Source organism: Stomoxys calcitrans, chromosome 2, assembly GCF_963082655.1.
Source record: "Stomoxys calcitrans chromosome 2, idStoCalc2.1, whole genome shotgun sequence".
Taxonomy (NCBI): domain Eukaryota; kingdom Metazoa; phylum Arthropoda; class Insecta; order Diptera; family Muscidae; genus Stomoxys; species Stomoxys calcitrans.
Genome location: NC_081553.1, coordinates 133,752,269 through 133,775,636, shown reverse-complemented (window position 1 = coordinate 133,775,636; position 23,368 = coordinate 133,752,269). Strand labels below are relative to the sequence as shown.

The following is a 23,368-nucleotide window of genomic DNA, read 5'->3' as shown; positions in this document are numbered from 1 at the left end:
TTTTCACACTGTTTTTTTTCTCTTTAAAACACTTTGAAATATCAGTAGACGAAATGCCTACTAAACCACGATTATGGTTGTAAACAAAAACGATTATGTTTGTAGTCAAAACGCTAATGAATGTTAAAGAGGGGTGAAAAGGGAAAGATTTTAATGGACTGCTGACAGTGTCAGCGAATATGAACAAATGTGTAGCTGTGAATAAACTTCCGTGACACAACACACACAAATTACATGATATTGGGAATTTGGGAACAGGTATAAGAGTGGGTAAATGATGACAAGGCACTAATGTACACGGGAAGGATGGGGTTCAGATGAGGCAATCACACACACGTCACGACCACGTACCATTTTGCTCGGGAACCGGGAGATACTCCTAGTGAGGGTGGTAAAACGGACTCAGTTAGATGACGTCACCTGTAAGAATACATGTTATTTTAGGCAGGCATGGTGGGAGAAAACTTACCTTTTTGATATTGCACACCAGGCATATTGCCCGGCATGAGACCAACAGGGTGTGGGAGTTCCCCACGTGACTGAACTCTAGGCGATGACTCCTATCCATGCACATCGATGTCTTACGCGTGTACTTGCAGCCCTCGAAGTTTTGTTGCATGGCCCTCTGCGGCTATTGTCTGCCCTGCCACGGGTGTGTTCTGAAGAGCCCCAGCAATTGGGGATGGCCAGAGGGCTGTACTGGTCGGTTTGCCTTCATGTGTTGTGCTTTGCCATTTCATGTGTTTAGATTCCCTACCATATGGGAGTCGGTGTTGGCTCGTATGTCTCAATGGGGCTATGTAATGGTGATGCATGAGAAGGTAAATGCGGCGGTGTGACCGGTATGGGGAGTGAACGGTATGGTTGGCGATCTCATGTGTCGGGAATCAATTTAATTTATGCTTAAACGCCCAGATATTTGTGGGCTGTGTTTTTTTTTATTCTGACAGTTTCAATAATTAAATAATTTGCCAATTATGTTGGGCACGTGGTGGTTGGTCAGTGGACAGAATATTCTGACGACGCAGAGTTATCGATTATGATTCACATCGAGTATCGATTTGTGAATATTCGGAGGACGGGTACTGGGTACACCCACAATGACCGTACGTCACGACGCCTTACGACGTGTGCGTTGGGGCGTAATAAGGAATGTTAATAATGATGTTCATAGGAATATGATCAGAATGATTTAATAAATTTCATTTTAATTATTTGCGGAGTTTTTGGTTTTAAAAAGGTGTATGGCCCAGTGGGTCAGATAGCGTGGATGGTAATGCAGGAAATATTAGTACGAGAAATCGTACGACTTATCGTTGGTCTATGGTTTGAAATGGGATGACGGTTAAGAAAAATTGGGAAAATACGGAAAATGGCCAAAGAAGAGATTAAGGCAAAATGGTCATCTTGGAAAATAGGCGTCTGGCGCGAAAAATACGGACCATATAAATAGACGACGAGAAAAATCCAGCTTCATTGTACATCAGTGGACCGACTGTAACAAGTGTTTTGGTTTCAATCCAGAGGGATTGCCAATTGTAAAAGAATCACGTATCAAAGACTTTGTGTGTGAACTTTTATTTGTGTATCATACAATGTGAGTAGCCAAATTAAAAGTGGATGTTTGACCGATGTAGTGAATGTTTCGTGGTGTTTGGGTTCTATTTTCTTCGTATAGATAAACAAAATTTGGAACTGCACTGGCCTTCCTTGTAGAGTGGACGGAGGCCAGTGTCATTATTTTTTTTTTGGTTTGGTCAACGAGCAGAGTGCCTCTTTGGTGAAGTGTTGTGCCCAGCAGATTTGCAAGTACTTTTGCCGTGTGAATCCGATTTATGTTAAAAGTGTTGCTGGCGTTAGAGTTGTATCCCACGAGAAAGTTTGGCCGTTGGGAGATATATGATTAAAGCTCGACTGCGAAGTTTCCATCTAAGAAGATTTCGCCTGGCGCTTCCCCTCCCGCGGTTACAGTCCATCTAAAACAAGAGAAAAGCTCAAACCAATCAGAAATTTGCCGTGTAAATTAAGGTAAAAAGACTTACCGTAACTGTGTGTCCGTCTATATGTACTGGTGTAGAAAAACCATTGTTATAATTTGATGACTACGATAAATCTGCAGAAAAGAAATTAAAAAAAAAAATAGTATTAGTTATTAGTAGAAACTAAGTAAATAAAAGATGTATGAAAAGTTATAGTGGATAGTTTATCTTAGGGAATAGGGAAATAAAGAAAAATCAAAGTGTAAAGAAATAATACTAGCTGGTAAAAAGAATTTAAAGGCTGAGGGAATCAGAGAAAAAAGGGATTTAGCACCTGTGATTATTTGTGTGTTTTGGTAGCAATAAAGTGGTTGCTATTCCGCCTAATCGAGCTCCATTAGTCGAGGTTAGATTGAGTTAGCAAAAGCGCCAAACTAAGAGGCGAATCGTATTGCAGGACTAAGGGCAGTTTTTGATCTATGGTTAACTCCAGAGTAAGCCAACGTTAATGAAAAGAAATTAGTATTGTTTTCTAATGTGGTAGCTATATATAAAAAAAGGAAAATTTACATGGTATAATATATTAAGTTATTAGTCTAGAAAAAGAAGAATATATCGATAGAATCAAAATTTATTAATTCATTTACCACCATTCTTAATCCTTAATAAATAATTATGTTTGTTTAATGTAGTAATATTAAAATTATGATGTTTGTGTAATCCTTTCAGTGGAAGGGGATTGAATGAGGTAAGTGTGTAAATAAAGTGTGTGGTCATTGGGGTCCGAATAAAATTGTATCTATAGGAGCCTTCGGACCAAGGAAGGGAGGGCCCAGTGCGGGACACTTCTATCAAAGTCCCTATGTCAGTGCAGTGTGGTTGTGAGTTATGTTTAGTGGATCGTTTTATTTCTATCTTGTTATTCCTCTGGGGTTGACTTGGCGGGTTGAGTTCCCATGGCCCATTGCGAGTGATTGAGCTAGACGGAAGGCCAATAGTCATCGCCGTTATAGAGGCACATAACAGATATGGCGCCCAATTTCAAAAGGAAGAAGAAATAAGCGAACGGCGCGTTGCAAGATGGCGGCATCAAGTGACGCCACTCATGCAAATGCGGTGTTGAGCTGTGATTATATGTGCAATAAGACCAAAGTGCATTTCAATAGAATACTAGATCGTTTTTACAATAGACCAAATGGAATTTCGAATTATCTTTGGATGAGCTGTGATATAGTATAGTATCCAAACTGGATTTATTTGGTTTGTTAATGTCCAATATTATATCAGGACCAGTAAAGATAGACATTTTACCATAATTCAGCGGATAAGTGCAATATCTCGTTAGCTCCAATTTGGACAACGATTGTGTAGTGTTTGTCCGGTATTTTAATATATTTTTTGATCCATAGTGCAATAGTAGATTAAGGTAACTTTAATATAGGGAAGTGCAATAGCCATTTTGGCACTAATAGTGCAGAAATTTGTTGTGTTGCATAACACCGTTCACCATGAGCAACCCGTGAGATAGATTTAACGGAGATTTAGTCATGATAGTTGAAGTTACCGTCACATTTTTTTTACAGTAAAAGACTTGTCTGGATCTGCACTGACGAAATCTCGAAAGAGAGCACTGTTATTTCGAATTTCTGTTCGTAAAAAAAAAAAAAAAAAAAAAAAAAAATAAAATATTTATACCACACATTATTTACACATGAATTTCTGAGAATACAATCTAACCTTCCACGTATTGATATATGTTTTAAAGTTTTAAATTGATTTTTCGTCGTGAATGATGTTTGTAGATTATTATTTTGTGTACTTCTAATTGGACACTACGTTTATGTTTGTGTTAATTTGAACATATACATATTTATACTTATAATACATTATTGTTCGGGTTCATTAAATAATAAAATTGGCTAGAAGATAGACAAGAAAGACAGATTTTTTTTTGTTTTCGTCTGGGTAAATTGGTCATGAACTATAATACGCGCTCTAAAAAGACTAATAAAAGAGGGCGAACTGACTCGTTTGACATAAATAGATCAGCATATTTCCCTGGGAGTAGGAAGCAGAGAAAAGTAGCGATTACTTCAAATATGGCAGAGAACAATAATAATATGAATGGCTTTCAATTTATTGATTTGGCAGGGTCTATTATGAGAAATGGTCAGGCTAATGATAACGGTCCAATACCACAGGAGGGTGCTGGAAATAATGATCAGATAGACTCGGACGTTCAAAGTTTGGTTCAGGACTCGGTGGCATCGCTTAAAAGGAATCTGGAGGATAAATTCAGTAGCATGGTTCAAAGTGAAATGGCTGACGTCCGTAGAATGATAGCATCCTTATCTAATAAGGTAGAAGGCCTAGCGGCTGTCGCGAGAGTTGATGCGGACGGGACTAATGCTAATAGACCTCAGAATAGTGCCGGACCTAATGTGTCTAATGAAGCCACGCAAGTGAATAATGGTTTGACAGTCAATAGGAACCTGAACAGGCCCCCATTGAATACTACGAATACGCAGTTTACTAATGGTTATGCGGCGAATGCTATGTGCGTCCCGAATGAAATACTAAGAATTAGAGTCGATAAGTTAGGCCTCAGTTTTAGCGGAGACCCTAGAGATTTGCGGGTTAACGATTTCATTTATCGTCTGGAGCAAATGCGTGCTCAATATAATATTCCCTTGGCAGAAGTTTTAAGAGATTTTTCATTTTTGGTTACGGGACAGGCTCGGGAGTGGTACTGGCTGTACAGGCAAAACAACGTCGATATCGATTGGGACGGTTTAAAGCATGCTCTTATAGGTCAATACCAATCCCCACAATCCAAATTTGATATTCTAAGGGAACTATTAGAACGCAAACAAAGGCACAACGAATCGGTGAATGCATATTTTCATGAGACGGGTATTCTACGTTCGAGGTTAGTGCAACCAATATGTGAATATGAGATGATCAAAATTCTCAAGGGCAATATCAGAGAGGACATCAAACGTCACGTCTATCAAATGACCATTTCCTCAGTGGAACAACTGCGCATAGAATGTATTGAGGCTGAACGAAATTTTCCTCGTCGCGACACTAGACCCATGCCAGTGCCTTCACGGCCTATAAGACAAGTGAATGAGGTACTCGTTGTTGATAATGAGGGAGCATACGCTCCAAAAGAGAATCAGCCAGACATGGAGGACATTTCGGCTTTGCGTATGCAGCAACAACAAAGAACACAGCTTCAATGCTGGAATTGCCGCGAACCAGGGCATGTGTTTATGGACTGTCCTGCTGAATATAGAAAATTATTTTGTTACCGGTGTGGGAGACCGGATACCGTCACACCTAGGTGTTCTAATTGCCAGCAGGGAAACCGCAGAGCGGGCGTGGAAAATGCGGGGAGCTCACGTCCGACGGACAACCCTGCCATCCAAGAGAAATGAATGAACTAAATGAACCCATGAAGATTATAATCAGCGATAGAAATAATAATAGTACTGTTAGAGATAAGATTTTAGTTAATATTGAAAAATTTACGGCCGACGAAAGGCATTACATATCTCTGGAGGATCGTCAGCGAAATTACGATAAGGTCAAGGAAAGAATTTTTAATTCGGAGACAAAACCACTACCGCAGAAGATTAAGAAGATGCGTAATAAGTCTTTTGAATGGCGTAATATGAAACGATGTCTGATAGAATCGATTCAGAAGGTCACAAATTCTAGGAACGACCCAAGAGTTTTTGCACAAGTCAGTATAGAGGGCCGAATCGTACAGGGCTTACTAGACACAGGAGCTTCGGTCAGCATGCTTGGGAAATCTTGCCAGCAATTGGTTGAGGACTTAGAGGTTCCTATTATTCCTATAACTAGTAGAGTGTCTACAGCTGGTGGGAGTATGTATGTGGTTCTAGGAAAAGTTAAGGTCAAGGTTAAGTATAAAGATTCCGAAAAGGAGATGTATCTGTTCCTCTGCCCCGATCTGGAACAGAGTTTGTATCTGGGGATTGATTTCTGGCGGCTTTTTGATTTAGCACCGGACGTTTTAGGCGTAGCAGAAATCAATATAGAGAAAATACAATCTGAAATGACCGAGGAGAAGTCCCATTACAAGTTAAATCCACATAGCCTCAGCTCAGAACAGTCTAAGAAATTGGAAGAAGTTAAAAAGTGTTTCGTTACCTTCGAAGAAACAGGTCTGGGATGTACAACCCTAGAAAAACACAGTATAAAGTTAATCGAAGGGGCAGAACCGGTAAAAGATCGCCACTACCCAATGTCACCCGCTGTTCAAGCCATAACTTATGCCGAAATAGACAACATGCTAGCCCTGAACGTCATCGAGGAAAGCGAGAGCCCGTGGAGCAATCGCACAACGGTCGTCAGAAAGCCCGGCAAAAACCGATTTTGTCTGGACGCAAGAAAATTAAATAAACTAACGGTCAAAGATGCGTACCCCTTGCAAAACATTGATGGTATTCTGAGTCGAATAGATGAAACCTACTTTATCAGCAGTGTGGACCTCAAATATGCCTTTTGGCAGATCGAGTTGGAAGAGGAAAGCAAACCGTACACCGCCTTCACCGTTCCAGGTCGACCACTATACCAATTCCGCGTGATGCCATTCGGCCTGTGCAATGCAGCACAAAGACTATGCCGGCTGATGGATAAAGTCATTCCTCAAAGGCTTAAAGAGAATGTCTTCGTGTATTTGGACGACCTGTTGTTAATTTCCAGTGAATTTGAGACACATTTGCGTTTGTTACGAGAAGTTGCAGAATGTCTAAGAAAAGCTAACCTCACAATCGGTCTAAAAAAGTCACAATTTTGTTTCCAACAGCTGAAGTATTTAGGTTTCATCATCGGCGAGGGCGTATTGCGAACTAATCCAGACAAAATCGAGGCCATACGGCGAATTAAACCTCCAAGGAACACTCGGGAGGTACGAAGCTTTTTGGGTACAGCCGGTTGGTACCGCCGCTTCGTCAAAGATTTTGCCTCAATATCGGCTCCATTAACTGACAGTTTAAAAAAGTCCAAAAAGTTCCACCTGGACCAAAACGCGGTAGAGGCCTTCGAAAAACTGAAAAAGGCACTTACCTCGGCACCGGTACTTCGACATGCAGATTTCTCGAAAAAGTTTTACATACAGTGCGACGCGTCCGAGTATGGCATAGGGGCCGTATTGTTCCAATTAAAAGATAAAGGGGAGGAACACCCTATAGCCTTTTATTCTCAAAAACTTAATTCGTGTCAGAGAAACTACACGGTTACGGAAAAAGAATGTCTGGCTGCCGTAATGGCCATTAAAAAGTTTCGTCCATACGTGGAACTCATGGAATTCTGCGTAATAACTGACCATGCAAGCCTCCAATGGCTGATGAGCTTAAAAGACCTCAGCGGACGATTGGCACGATGGTCGCTGCAGCTTCAGAGCTATAACTTCGAGATCGAGCACCGAAAAGGGAAAGACAATATTGTCGCAGATATGCTCTCTCGACTACCCACCGTGGATGAAATGGATATAGATCAGGTGTTTGAGTTTGAAACCAATGAGTTTGATAGCCAAGAGTACGAAGATCTCCGAGAAACTATAGAAAAGAATAAAGATCGACTCCCTGATTTACGCATTGTGGGTAATATGATATTTAAAAAGGCTCTAATAAGATCGAACGAAGAATTGCACGAATTCCAGTGGAAATTATGGGTTCCAGAAGCCTTAACACATACCCTGATCGAAAAAGCTCACGACCAAGCGACTTCGGCGCACGGAGGCTTCCACAAAACCTTGAACCGCTTAAAGGAAAAATATTATTGGCCTAGAATGACCTCTCAGGTGCGACTGTATGTGGCAAAGTGCACAGTCTGCAAAGAAACCAAGCCAACTAATGAGTATACCCAGCCGACTATTGGTAATGAAGTTGTCACCGATCGCCCCTTTCAGAAACTTTATATTGATTTCTTGGGTAAATACCCCAGATCTAAAAGTGGAAACACTTTTATTTTTATAGTCGTGGATCATTTCAGTAAATTCACTTTTCTAAAGGATATGAAAGAGGCAACGGCATCGAATGTGGTTCGATTTCTGATTGAGGACATATTTAGGAAGTTTGGGGTTCCCGAGGTCATTCACAGTGACAATGAGGCACAGTTTGTAGCAAAGTCATTTAAGGAGATGATGGACACTTATGGGATAAACCACATACAAACAGCGCCTTATTCCCCACAATCGAATGCCTCGGAAAGGGTAAATCAGTCCGTGCTAGCTGCGATTAGAGCCTACCTAGAGTCGGATCATAGGGACTGGGATCTGTATTTGACCGAAATAGAATGCGCGCTACGTACTGCAGTGCATACAGCTACGGGTGTTTCCCCATTCTTTTCCCTTTTCGGGTATAATATGTACTCACATGGGTCACATTACAAGCTCGCGAGAAAACTGAAGTCATTAACGGATCATGACATTTCCCCACTTGACCGGAGGAATCGACTAGAACTAATGCGAGAAAAGATCAAACAAAACATGCACAAAGCCTACGAGCAAAGCGCGAAACGTTATAACGTGAGAGCTCGTCAAGTCCAATTTGCTCCCGGTCAAGAAGTATTTCGGCGAAACTTTGTCCTGAGCGATTTCTCTAAAAACTTTAACGCGAAATTCGCCCGGAAATTTATGAAATGTCGTATTACAAAACCGATATGCAGTAACATGTATGCCATAGAAGACATGCAGGGCAGACCGTTAGGGACCTGTCATGCGAAGGACTTGAAAAGATAGACCAAATTTTTTTGCAATATTTTTTTTGTACGAGAAAAGACATTCTTCGCGAAAATGAGACAACTATGGGCCCGGTATGTTACAGTATTTCCTTATCTATAGTTTAGCAGTCTAATGCTAAACCTTGATTTCGTTAATTTTTGTCAGAATATACCTACCCCTCTCTTGACGTACCTCCTATTACGTAAATTTGTAATGAATAATTATTTTTTTTGCATCAAATTTATGCAACGTGAATGCTTTTATATTTATCGAGAAGAGCCGCTTGTAATATGACCACACAACGATATCATCCGTTGGGGAGGGATATGACAATTGAAAGTCCATTTGATAAACTTCATTTTTACTTCCTCCTCTTCCCGTATAATTTTTAAGAATTTCAGTAATACCCTATGTTTTTATAGCACTCGAAACTATACCCATTAGAACCAATGCCAGGGATATAAAACCAGTTTTGACATGACAACAGAACAGGGGCATTGAAGGATCTCAAAGAACAATTGTTGCATTGGGGTGAATTTTTTTTAAGTGCACATCTTAATACAGATGTACACTCCAGGACTATGTGGCGCAGCCACCCACCTATACACACGCACAAAATTCCAATGTCCGATTACTATCAGTATCATGGATATACATTTTAAACACTTTTTCTACAGCCCAACACTATGGCAGATGAAGATTATTGTTGCATTTTTACCCATTTATGTTTTGTTTTTTTTTTTTGCTAGAAAGACATCCTATATCAAATGATGCAGCAGATCTTAGTGACCTATACGATGAACTGGGTAATGCCTAATCCATGAGGTGATGATATTCATATACGGGACAACTTTTTTTTTGGGATCATGCGCTAATGTTTATGTTAGATGGGCATACACACTATGAGTTCATGCGTTTATTTGTTACAAATGTCTTTTTTTTAAACATAAACAATATCAATACATGGATAGATATAGACGATATGAATAAGATTTGATTTACAGTACAGCATGGGAAATTTTAAGTCCAAGAGTCTGTTTGATGTGTCGTGAAGGAAGAAAGAAACAGATTGATAAACGGACGGACATGTGAACTGGCAGACGGAACGATAATACATAAAGACGTAATAATTATTTTTTTTTTTTTGTGTAGACTAAGTGCCTGTGATTCTATGGAACATTTATAGTTATGGAAAATTTTTTTTTTTTATCATGTGGAGAGTTCCAATATGAACAAGACCTTGTACCATTTTTATGCTAAGATGTATTTTCACACTGTTTTTTTTCTCTTTAAAACACTTTGAAATATCAGTAGACGAAATGCCTACTAAACCACGATTATGGTTGTAAACAAAAACGATTATGTTTGTAGTCAAAACGCTAATGAATGTTAAAGAGGGGTGAAAAGGGAAAGATTTTAATGGACTGCTGACAGTGTCAGCGAATATGAACAAATGTGTAGCTGTGAATAAACTTCCGTGACACAACACACACAAATTACATGATATTGGGAATTTGGGAACAGGTATAAGAGTGGGTAAATGATGACAAGGCACTAATGTACACGGGAAGGATGGGGTTCAGATGAGGCAATCACACACACGTCACGACCACGTACCATTTTGCTCGGGAACCGGGAGATACTCCTAGTGAGGGTGGTAAAACGGACTCAGTTAGATGACGTCACCTGTAAGAATACATGTTATTTTAGGCAGGCATGGTGGGAGAAAACTTACCTTTTTGATATTGCACACCAGGCATATTGCCCGGCATGAGACCAACAGGGTGTGGGAGTTCCCCACGTGACTGAACTCTAGGCGATGACTCCTATCCATGCACATCGATGTCTTACGCGTGTACTTGCAGCCCTCGAAGTTTTGTTGCATGGCCCTCTGCGGCTATTGTCTGCCCTGCCACGGGTGTGTTCTGAAGAGCCCCAGCAATTGGGGATGGCCAGAGGGCTGTACTGGTCGGTTTGCCTTCATGTGTTGTGCTTTGCCATTTCATGTGTTTAGATTCCCTACCATATGGGAGTCGGTGTTGGCTCGTATGTCTCAATGGGGCTATGTAATGGTGATGCATGAGAAGGTAAATGCGGCGGTGTGACCGGTATGGGGAGTGAACGGTATGGTTGGCGATCTCATGTGTCGGGAATCAATTTAATTTATGCTTAAACGCCCAGATATTTGTGAGCTGTGTTTTTTTTTATTCTGACAGTTTCAATAATTAAATAATTTGCCAATTATGTTGGGCACGTGGTGGTTGGTCAGTGGACAGAATATTCTGACGACGCAGAGTTATCGATTATGATTCACATCGAGTATCGATTTGTGAATATTCGGAGGACGGGTACTGGGTACACCCACAATGACCGTACGTCACGACGCCTTACGACGTGTGCGTTGGGGCGTAATAAGGAATGTTAATAATGATGTTCATAGGAATATGATCAGAATGATTTAATAAATTTCATTTTAATTATTTGCGGAGTTTTTGGTTTTAAAAAGGTGTATGGCCCAGTGGGTCAGATAGCGTGGATGGTAATGCAGGAAATATTAGTACGAGAAATCGTACGACTTATCGTTGGTCTATGGTTTGAAATGGGATGACGGTTAATCTAATGATCATTCCCAATAGAATGACAGGGACGGTCAAGAAGACGGCAGAAGGTGAAACGCCAAGAAAAATTGGGAAAATACGGAAAATGGCCAAAGAAGAGATTAAGGCAAAATGGTCATCTTGGAAAATAGGCGTCTGGCGCGAAAAATACGGACCATATAAATAGACGACGAGAAAAATCCAGCTTCATTGTACATCAGTGGACCGACTGTAACAAGTGTTTTGGTTTCAATCCAGAGGGATTGCCAATTGTAAAAGAATCACGTATCAAAGACTTTGTGTGTGAATTAAAAGTGGATGTTTGACCGATGTAGTGAATGTTTCGTGGTGTTTGGGTTCTATTTTCTTCGTATAGATAAACAAAATTTGGAACTGCACTGGCCTTCCTTGTAGAGTGGACGGAGGCCAGTGTCATTATTTTTTTTTTTGGTTTGGTCAACGAGCAGAGTGCCTCTTTGGTGAAGTGTTGTGCCCAGCAGATTTGCAAGTACTTTTGCCGTGTGAATCCGATTTATGTTAAAAGTGTTGCTGGCGTTAGAGTTGTATCCCACGAGAAAGTTTGGCCGTTGGGAGATATATGATTAAAGCTCGACTGCGAAGTTTCCATCTAAGAAGATTTCGCCTGGCGCTTCCCCTCCCGCGGTTACAGTCCATCTAAAACAAGAGAAAAGCTCAAACCAATCAGAAATTTGCCGTGTAAATTAAGGTAAAAAGACTTACCGTAACTGTGTGTCCGTCTATATGTACTGGTGTAGAAAAACCATTGTTATAATTTGATGACTACGATAAATCTGCAGAAAAGAAATTAAAAAAAAAAAATAGTATTAGTTATTAGTAGAAACTAAGTAAATAAAAGATGTATGAAAAGTTATAGTGGATAGTTTATCTTAGGGAATAGGGAAATAAAGAAAAATCAAAGTGTAAAGAAATAATACTAGCTGGTAAAAAGAATTTAAAGGCTGAGGGAATCAGAGAAAAAAGGGATTTAGCACCTGTGATTATTTGTGTGTTTTGGTAGCAATAAAGTGGTTGCTATTCCGCCTAATCGAGCTCCATTAGTCGAGGTTAGATTGAGTTAGCAAAAGCGCCAAACTAAGAGGCGAATCGTATTGCAGGACTAAGGGCAGTTTTTGATCTATGGTTAACTCCAGAGTAAGCCAACGTTAATGAAAAGAAATTAGTATTGTTTTCTAATGTGGTAGCTATATATAAAAAAAGGAAAATTTACATGGTATAATATATTAAGTTATTAGTCTAGAAAAAGAAGAATATATCGATAGAATCAAAATTTATTAATTCATTTACCACCATTCTTAATCCTTAATAAATAATTATGTTTGTTTAATGTAGTAATATTAAAATTATGATGTTTGTGTAATCCTTTCAGTGGAAGGGGATTGAATGAGGTAAGTGTGTAAATAAAGTGTGTGGTCATTGGGGTCCGAATAAAATTGTATCTATAGGAGCCTTCGGACCAAGGAAGGGAGGGCCCAGTGCGGGACACTTCTATCAAAGTCCCTATGTCAGTGCAGTGTGGTTGTGAGTTATGTTTAGTGGATCGTTTTATTTCTATCTTGTTATTCCTCTGGGGTTGACTTGGCGGGTTGAGTTCCCATGGCCCATTGCGAGTGATTGAGCTAGACGGAAGGCCAATAGTCATCGCCGTTATAGAGGCACATAACAAGTGAAGAACACGGCAAAAAGAAATTTTATGTCGGCATCATTTTTCTTTTTTTGTTTTTAATGGTTCGTTTTTACTTTTTGTTATTTAACTTATTTGCAAAAAAATAATAAAACCATAAGTGCTGATAAAATACGTCTTTTGGTATGAAAATAAAAACAAAACACAACTGTCAAATTCCGCTCGCGGAACAAGTAAAGATTTCCTCGACTATTCCGAAAGCAGAATAGAATACCAACCCTTATGTAAAGAAAATTACGAGCTACGTACGTGCAAGCGAAATTTTCGGTAACGGTACCGGTAACGAAAATTTCGTCTACGTTATGTCAATGCATTTCTTATGGTAACGAAAACTTCCCCAGAGGAGTACACTGCCCTTGAATATGCAGTACGTAATATTGCCGATCGGAATTCAATTGTAATGGAATTCAGTAAAGTGTTTTAACGAAAATCGTTTAGTTAAAAGGAAAAGAACAGAAAAGTTAACGAATTTGGTATTCAGTAGCCACAGCCACAGCTGTTTTCACTAACAAATAGAAATTTTGGCAATTATTTGGTGTTTACTTTAACGAAATAAATGAAGATAAATATTTACGATGGCTTTAGAGTATTTATCTCTTGTTTTTCCTAAAACATTTCGGATATGTGTGTGTGTGTATAATCAATTAATAAGGGTGGTAGCATATGGTATTGATAACACTTTTCCTGAATAATTGTGTACATTTTATTTAGATTTGTGATGTTTTTAAATTAATAAAAGAAGAATTTCAGGCTATGAGAAGAATTATTTATTATTTTTGTCAATTCCTTTTTGTGTTTCGTTTTTTTGGGTAGAGTTGCCAGAGGGAAAAATAGGTAACTATTTCTGTTAACGAGGAATTCGAGAATAACATAATCGTTAATGCAAACGATTTTTTTGTCATACATATTTTAACTAAACGATGTTCGTTATAAGTTACAGAAAGGCGGCACTGGTCTTTATAATTTTTAAAATTTATTTTTGGTTATAAACGACTTCAACCCTAGGAAGCACATATTGGTCTGGCCAGACTAGTTTTGACCTTTAAGACATTCATTAAGAATATTTATGGAAAAATGAAAATTAACATTTAAGTAAAATGAAAGGTTCTTAGTAAATTAAAAAGGAAATGATAAGATTTTTAATTATTTTAGGTATTATATGCAAATGAAATTAATACCTAATTTTAGCGTACATGTTCTGGCTGGACCACAACATATGTAAATTTTGCAAATTCTGGTACTTTCAACAGATTCAAAACATTTATTTTGAAGCATTTATATTAATTTGAAAATAAAAAATTTATTCATTGAAGTAACAATTTTATTTTTATTTATTTCGGTTTTTATAACCACCGCCATATATTGCACATCGACTTCTTGTTGTTGTGTTCTATCTTTCGTCTGCTTGATTCTGTTGAGTGTGAAGACCCAGGAACTCTGCGACTAAGATGGGGTGCGTCCACAGGGATCTGGGTCTGAGTCGAGTGTTGATGTAGGTCGTTAAGGATAGCAAATGGACTTTATCGGTTCAGATTTAAATATAGCCTCATAAATTTCTCTGGGCTAGAAAAATTATTAAACATATTTCGTCTTCTAACCTTGGCAGACATACTGCTGCCCAGCCTGCATTTGACATTACGAGTTGTACACTCCACCAGGGTTGCAAATGACCCTACCTTTTAAGTTCTTGTACTATGGAGTAGTGTTTACCTCTTAATTGTGAACGCCGTACAAATTTCATTCGAATTCGAATTTCAATATGTGGAAGCCCTATTAAAGTTGTAATTGATTCACAATTGAAGCCATTCACAATATAATTTTATTCACAACAACAATATTGGTGAAATCACTCGTTTACAAAACCAGGAGCCCAATGTGGTCTCTGTTTTCTGTGGAGGGAATGGCTGACCGTAATCTTCTGGATACCACTAATATCGTCAATGGAGTGGCAATATTACTTTCGTTCTTTATCGGCTACAAATATGCATTAAAACGGCAAGATGCCAAAGAGAATCAAGGCGCTGCTGCTAAATTGTCCTCTGATGAGGACACTGCAGCCGGCTCATCGGTTGAGCAGAATGAATCGGTAATTTTTCTAATACAATTTTCCAATGAATAATAATAATCAATTAAAATTTACATCCATAGGTCTGGATGAATAATAGCGGTAATTACAAAATGGTTCTTGTTGTGCGAAATGACTTAAAAATGGGTAAGGGAAAAGTGGCAGCACAATGTGGTCATGGAGCTGTAGGCGCTTATCAGAATGCAGTGCGCCAAATACCTAGTGTGGTTCGACGGTGGGAGAACACCGGTTGTGCAAAAGTGGCCTTGAAGGTGGAGAGTGAAGCAGAAATGATGGCTTTAAAGAGGGCGGCAGATCGAAATAATCTTATCACCTGTTTAATAAGGGACGCAGGGCGTACTCAAATTGAACCAAATTCTAAGACTGTTTTAGCTATTGGACCTGCTCCAGTAGAAAAAATTGATCAAGTTACTGGTCACTTAAAGTTGCTTTAAGATTTACTACACAAAAACTAATAAAAATCCATAATTTGTCATATTTTTGGTGTCCAGCACCAGCTACACAAAACTGAAAGTACATATATTTCGTCACTTTGAATCATGACACCTTAACATGTTTTTCTAGTTGCAGTTTGTTGCGATCTGTGTTTCGCCTGCTTGATTCTGTTGGGTATCAAGATCCAGGAAATCTGCGACTAAGATGGGGTGCGTCCAGAGGGATCTAGGTCTGAGTCGAGTGGGTCTGGCTGGGCAGATAAACAGGTGACGTGTGGTCCCTGGTCACAATGGGGATATATATCCTGCACGTTGTCATCAATCTTTGCTCTCAAGGCTGCATCTGCCGGATCGTTATTGAGCCAGAAATACTCTGATTTACCGGGAAAGATCACATTCTTCAGGCGCAATGGAAGGCGGTCTTTCTCCAAAGACCACATTCAGTCGGTAGCTTGTGGATACCTATCCACAAGATGATGATCTGGATGGTCCCTGCGATAACAGTTCAGAAGGTATTGCTTAGACAGCCTGTAGTTATGTCTTCGCACGGGTAGGATCTTTCAGTTCGTGCGAGCTGGTCAACTTTGACACCCATTATCTCATCCTGTATTAATGATATGGACTTACTGCAGCACTTTCCTGAAAGCCTATGTTCTCCTCTACAAATGTCTAGAATCGTCGCCATCGTCTCCTGTATTTATGTCTTATGTGGTTAGAGCTTCGGATTGGAGACAGTTACAAGGGAAATGCTGAGCTTCATGGCAGATTTCTTACGGATGACATATAATTCCACAGCCTTGGGTGGGAAGAATCATTTTTTGTCAATACTTAATAAAATTAGCTTCAATACTCAAATGAAGGATAATAATGTTTTTAATATCAGTCTTCATGGTAAAAATCTTTAAACTGAATGTACAGTCGTTAAACAAAAACAAAGACTTTGTTGAATACTATCTAAGTAATTATGGTTGTTGTTGTAGTTTGCTATTGATTATATAAAGGCGCCCATAACCCGCCTTGTTATATCGAGCATCTAATGCACTCAGTATTTGTGCGAGAGCCAGTACCGTCTGGCCACTTATTGAGGCCGCCTGGCCTCTCACACTCTCCGCTCGATAACGTTGATTGTCCGTGACCGTCGTTGCAACTACTCCGTATGAAGCATTCCACTATCCACTACCTGTGGACGCTCCCGGTAGCACGCAGCTAAGCTTCTGGTGACAGCAATTAACACCACACAGATCGGACCACAATGTTCCAGCCTATGTGGTTTTGATATTGTTGTGCCGTTTGAAAAACCTTCTGAATGAAAGAGAAATGAGAAGGCTGTTGGATCGGTGTAGGACCTAGAATTTATAAGTGCTGACTTAGAGGACTTGTGGGAGGTGTGTCAGAGCTACTTGGAAGGTAGCAGGCATTTCCCAATACCAGTTGATGTAAAGGATTGTGGATCTAAGTAAGTTACATTTCTTTTCAAGAGAAAACTCATGGATTCCTAAAATCTCTTGAATTGGAACCTGATGTTTTCCTTATCGAGAAGGCGATCAAGGAAGAGGTATCCAATGCAACGTATGAGTTTTTCGGCCCTCGGGCACCAAAGTTTTGGTGGACTGAGGATCTTAAGAAATTGTTAAGAAGAAATCTGGGAGCTACTAAGAAATCAGGAATTGATCCAAGCTATACAAACCTGTTGAATGCAAGGGTGGAAGAAAAAAGTTGTATTGTTTTCTTGCTAAGATTGATAAATTCATCGGGAACCTAGTACACGGATGTCAGGAAATTTATATATAATGTTAGAGGCAGAAGTAGTCTCCAAAGCGATATGTGGAATGCAGAAAATAACAAGGACTACTTGGAACTATTGAAAAGTAAGGTAGTTGTTTGTGTGGATCAATCAGATAATCATTTCGTTTGAGGAGGATGACGCTGTTGATCCTTTTGAAATTAAGTATCTCGATAAGGTCTAGGACAACAAACGAATGAGTTCGGTAGGTGGACATGATATTGTAACATATGCCATGCTAAGGGCATTGCCTGGTATCTCCCAGCGAGCTGTTCTTATTGCTTCGAACAACTCTTTTCAGAAAAACTCTAGAGTGACGATTTCCGAATAATTAGTATTGCACCAATTCCAAAGCCTAACAAGGGTTACAACGTTATCGAAAGTTTCTGGCCTATCTCCCTTATCTTCGTATTGCTCAAGTGCATTAATCTCATGTTTAAAGACAGATTGATTATTAATTTCTTGGCAAGTGCTCGGATACCGGTGAGGTCATTTGGATATTTAAAGAACAGATCCGCAAATACATTCCTTAATGAATTGTTATATCGAATTGCCAATAACTAAAAACTACTGCGTTGGTATTGGGGAATTATATATAATTTTGATGGATATGGGAATCCTGAAATCTTGCTGCCATTGGATCTTTAATTTTTTTTCTCTCAGAGTGCTGAAAATGATCCAAGAGGAGGTTGTTGTTGTAGTAGCAGTGTGTAGTACACTGAAGCAACCGCCGTATGGACAACCGCCTGTCGCAGTTGCCTGTCACCTTTGATTTTCAATCTATACACTTCAGGACTACTTTCGGAGGAGGACAGTAGTACACTGATTTTGCAATATGCTGATGACTTTATAATCATGTCGTGACTAGAACTTGACTTTCACTTCCGGAAAATGTCATACCATGTACATGCTAAGTCTAGCAACAAGATGATTGATCTGGCAATTAATGGTGAGGAACATGCGTTTTTTTGGCACAATTATTTCTTGCTCCTTAACTGTGAAGGATCATTATGATTCTATTGTTAATAATGTTCATGGTAAAGGGAAAATGCTAAAATGTTTGACGTCATTACGGGGAGGATTGCATCCCAGATTCTCCGTAAATGTCTATAGGAGTCTTGTGTGATCCTAATTGGAGTACTCGAGAACCAGTACTTGAAAGCCTGCAGAATGGTATGTTGAGAAGATGTCTAGGAGTATCTAGACCTAAACAACATCTATGTCCTGGCTCATGAGTTGCCTGCTGAGCAGGGTTCATATATATAATTCTTATCTCTATGATGTTGTGGCTGACAAACACAACATAACCTATAATCGTCAAAAAAAGGAGAACTCCTGCAGAAGTTATTCATCAGATCAAAAACATAGAAATAAAACAAGTAAAAGCGTGCTAAGTTCGGCCGGGCCGAATCTTATATACCCTCCACCATGGATCGCATTTGTCGAGTTCTTTTCCCGGCATCTCTTCTTAGGCAAAAAAGGATATAAGAAAAGAGTTGTTCTGCTATTAAAACGATATCAAGATATGGTCCGGTTCGGACCACAATTAAATTATATGTTGGAGACCTGTGTAAAATTTCAGCCAATTCGTATAAGAATTGCGCCCATTGGGGCTCACGAAGTAAAATAGAGAGAACGATTTATATGGGATCTGTATCGGGCTATAGACCGATTCAGACCATAATAAACACGTTTGTTGATGGTCATGAGAGGATCCATCGTACAAAATTTCAGGCATATCGGATAATAATTGCGACCTCTAGGGGTCAAGAAGTCAAGATCCCAGATCGGTTTATATGGCAGCTATACCAGGTTATGAACCGATTTAAACCTTATTTGACACAGTTGTTGAAAGAAAAAATAAAAAATGTCACGCAAAATTTCAGCCAAATCAGATAGGAATTGCGCCCTCTTGAAGCTCAAGAAGTCAAGTCCCCAGATCTGTTTATATGACAGCTATATCATTCCAAACGGATAAGAATTGCGCACTCTAGAGGCTCAAGAAGCCAAGGCCCAAGATCGGTTTCTATGGCAGCTATATCAGGTTATGAAGCGATTTAAACCATACTTGCCACAGTTGTTGGGTATCATAACAAAACACGTCGTGCGAAATTCCATTCCAATCGGATAAGAATTGCGCCCTCTAGAGGCACAAGAAGTCAAGACCCAAGATCGGTTTATATGACAGCTATATCAGGTTATGGACCGATTTGAACCATACTTGGCGCAGTTGTTGGATATCATAACAATATACTACGTGGAAAAATTCATTCCAATCGGATAAGAATTGCGCACTCTAGAGGCTCAAGAAGTCAAGACCCAAGATCGGTTTATATGGCAGCTATATCAGGTTATGTACTGATTTGGACCATACTTGGCACAGTTGTTGGATATCATAACAAAACACGTCGTGAAAAATTTCATTCTGATCGGATAAGAATTGCGCACACTAGAGGCTCAAGAAGTCAAGACCCAAGATCGGTTTATATGGCAGCTATATCAGGTTATGGACCGATTTGAACCCTACTTGGCACAGTTGTTGGATATCATAACAAAACACGTCGTGCAAAATTTCATTCTGATCGGATAAGAATTGCGCACACTAGAGGCTCAAGAAGTCAAGACCCAAGATCGGTTTATATGGCAGCTATATCAGGTTATGGACCGATTTGAACTATACTTGGCACAGTTGTTGGATATCATAGCAAAACACGTCGTGCAAAATTTCATTCTGATCGGATAAGAATTGCGCACACTAGAGGCTCAAGAAGTCAAGACCTAAGATCGGTTTATATGGCAGCTATATCAGGTTATGGACCGATTTGAACTATACTTGGCACAGTTGTTGGATATAATAACAAAACACGTCGTGCGAAATTCCATTTCAATAAGATAAGAATTGCGCACTCTAGAGGCTCAAGAAGTCAAGACCCAAGATCGGTTTATATGGCAGCTATATCAGGTTATGGACCGATTTGAACCATACTTGACACAGTTGTTGGATATCATAACAAAACACGTCGTGCAAAATTTCATTCTGATCGGATAAGAATTGCGCACACTAGAGGCTCTAGAAGTCAAGACCCAAGATCGGTTTATATGCAGCTATATCAGGTTATGGACCGATTTGAGCTATACTTGGCACAGTTGTTGGATATCATAGCAAAACACGTCGTGCAAAATTTCATTCTGATCGGATAAGAATTGCGCACACTAGAGGCTCAAGAAGTCAAGACCCAAGATCGGTTTATATGGCAGCTATATCAGGTTATGGACCGATTTGAACTATACTTGGCACAGTTGTTGGATATCATAACAAAACACGTCGTGAAAAATTTCATTCTGATCGGATAAGAATTGCGCACACTAGAGGCTCAAGAAGTCAAGACCCAAGATCGGTTTATATGGCAGCTATATCAGGTTATGGACCGATTTGAACCCTACTTGGCACAGTTGTTGGATATCATAACAAAACACGTCGTGCAAAATTTCATTCTGATCGGATAAGAATTGCGTACACTAGAGGCTCAAGAAGTCAAGACCCAAGATCGGTTTATATGGCAGCTATATCAGGTTATGGACCGATTTGAACTATACTTGGCACAGTTGTTGGATATCATAGCAAAACACGTCGTGCAAAATTTCATTCTGATCGGATAAGAATTGCGCACACTAGAGGCTCAAGAAGTCAAGACCTAAGATCGGTTTATATGGCAGCTATATCAGGTTATGGACCGATTTGAACTATACTTGGCACAGTTGTTGGATATAATAACAAAACACGTCGTGCGAAATTCCATTTCAATAAGATAAGAATTGCGCACTCTAGAGGCTCAAGAAGTCAAGACCCAAGATCGGTTTATATGGCAGCTATATCAGGTTATGGACCGATTTGAACCATACTTGACACAGTTGTTGGATATCATAACAAAACACGTCGTGCAAAATTTCATTCTGATCGGATAAGAATTGCGCACACTAGAGGCTCTAGAAGTCAAGACCCAAGATCGGTTTATATGCAGCTATATCAGGTTATGGACCGATTTGAGCTATACTTGGCACAGTTGTTGGATATCATAGCAAAACACGTCGTGCAAAATTTCATTCTGATCGGATAAGAATTGCGCACTCTAGAGGCTCAAGAAGTCAAGACCTAAGATCGGTTTATATGGCAGCTATATCAAAACATGGACCGATATGGCCCATTTACAATACCAACCGACCTACACTAATAAGAAGTATTTGTGCAAAATTTCAAGCGGCTAGCTTTACTCCTTCGGAAGTTAGCGTGCTTTCGACAGACAGACGGACGGACGGACGGACTGATGTCTCAATTGCTGGGAACACGACAAAATGTGGTGTTTTTGTACCTAGTTTACAAATTTTATTTTAAACTGGTTTTTAGAGTCTCTTTCATGTTTGGGGAGCTTTGGGCCTTGTACAAAGCATAGGATATGGCCATAGAGAATAGGCATTGTAAGTGTGTTTTCTTCACAGGTAGCCTTGCGGCTTCTAAGTTCTCGCGAAGGAAATAATTGGCGATTATGTTGCCTCTTTGTTTCACAGTAAGGTTTAACAATCCAGAATTAAGCAGTGCCATATTGTCTGGGAACCTGCTAATCGTTGCATAGGCTTTAATGAGACAGTTGATAAGATTGCAAAGTTGGCCACTGAGTGTGGTGCCCCACTGGATGTTGAGCTGTCTCATGGTGAGACCCTTAACGCAATTAAAACCAGATTGTGGTCTGGTTAGAACTGATCCTTTAATATGGTTTCGATGGAAAAAGGCAAGTTTTTTCATACTCTCTGTAACATTGTCATTAAAAAATTTGGTTTCTCAAGATGCATTGCGGTCCTTAAGAGACAGAGATTATTAACAGGCTCTGCATTGGACACAACGTCGACAAATGTTATCTAAACAGGATTGGTACGATCTCCACACCAGTTTGTGACAGGTTCCAGAAACAGGATTCCACACACCATGCTATTTTTGAGTGTGTCAAGTTTAATAATCTACGACAAGATTATAATTTGTTTGAATGCCATGTTGATTATGGAAGCATTTTGAAGACGAAGAACTTTGAATACAAAGAACTCGTTTTTTTCATCATTGAAGCTGGAATTTCTTGATGTTGAGCTGTCTCATGGTGAGACCCTTAACGCAATTAAAACCAGATTGTGGTCTGGTTAGAACTGATCCTTTAATATGGTTTCGATGGAAAAAGGCAAGTTTTTTCATACTCTCTGTAACATTGTCATTAAAAAATTTGGTTTCTCAAGATGCATTGCGGTCCTTAAGAGACAGAGATTATTAACAGGCTCTGCATTGGACACAACGTCGACAAATGTTATCTAAACAGGATTGGTACGATCTCCACACCAGTTTGTGACAGGTTCCAGAAACAGGATTCCACACACCATGCTATTTTTGAGTGTGTCAAGTTTAATAATCTACGACAAGATTATAATTTGTTTGAATGCCATGTTGATTATGGAAGCATTTTGAAGACGAAGAACTTTGAATACAAAGAACTCGTTTTTTTCATCATTGAAGCTGGAATTTCTTGATGTTGAGCTGTCTCATGGTGAGACCCTTAACGCAATTAAAACCAGATTGTGGTCTGGTTAGAACTGATCCTTTAATATGGTTTCGATGGAAAAAGGCAAGTTTTTTCATACTCTCTGTAACATTGTCATTAAAAAATTTGGTTTCTCAAGATGCATTGCGGTCCTTAAGAGACAGAGATTATTAACAGGCTCTGCATTGGACACAACGTCGACAAATGTTATCTAAACAGGATTGGTACGATCTCCATACCAGTTTGTGACAGGTTCCAGAAACAGGATTCCACACACCATGCTATTTTTGAGTGTGTCAAGTTTAATAATCTACGACAAGATTATAATTTGTTTGAATGCCATGTTGATTATGGAAGCATTTTGAAGACGAAGAACTTTGAATACAAAGAACTCGTTTTTTTCATCATTGAAGCTGGAATTTCTTGAATTTTT

The 23,368-nt window shown here is 39.4% G+C and overlaps 1 protein-coding gene and 2 long non-coding RNA genes across 3 annotated transcripts; 1 reads left to right on the top strand and 2 right to left on the bottom strand.

The window, feature by feature from the left end:
* Positions 1-386: 386 nt before the first annotated feature.
* Positions 387-1,186, bottom strand: LOC131994988 (uncharacterized). The gene is made up of 2 exons (XR_009397029.1): positions 470-1,186; positions 387-420 (listed from the first exon to the last, which is right to left on the bottom strand). It is a non-coding gene; the product is annotated as an uncharacterized LOC131994988 (long non-coding RNA).
* Positions 1,187-11,682: 10,496 nt separating this feature from the next.
* LOC131995098 (uncharacterized) lies at positions 11,683-12,569 on the bottom strand. The gene is made up of 3 exons (XR_009397148.1): positions 12,344-12,569; positions 12,072-12,142; positions 11,683-12,005 (listed from the first exon to the last, which is right to left on the bottom strand). It is a non-coding gene; the product is annotated as an uncharacterized LOC131995098 (long non-coding RNA).
* Positions 12,570-14,859: 2,290 nt separating this feature from the next.
* LOC106096073 (probable peptidyl-tRNA hydrolase 2) lies at positions 14,860-15,652 on the top strand. The gene is made up of 2 exons (XM_013263619.2): positions 14,860-15,139; positions 15,202-15,652. Exons 1-2 carry the CDS (start codon positions 14,927-14,929, stop codon positions 15,571-15,573), a joined length of 585 nt encoding a protein of 194 aa, XP_013119073.1. The 5' UTR covers positions 14,860-14,926; the 3' UTR covers positions 15,574-15,652.
* Positions 15,653-23,368: the final 7,716 nt, after the last annotated feature.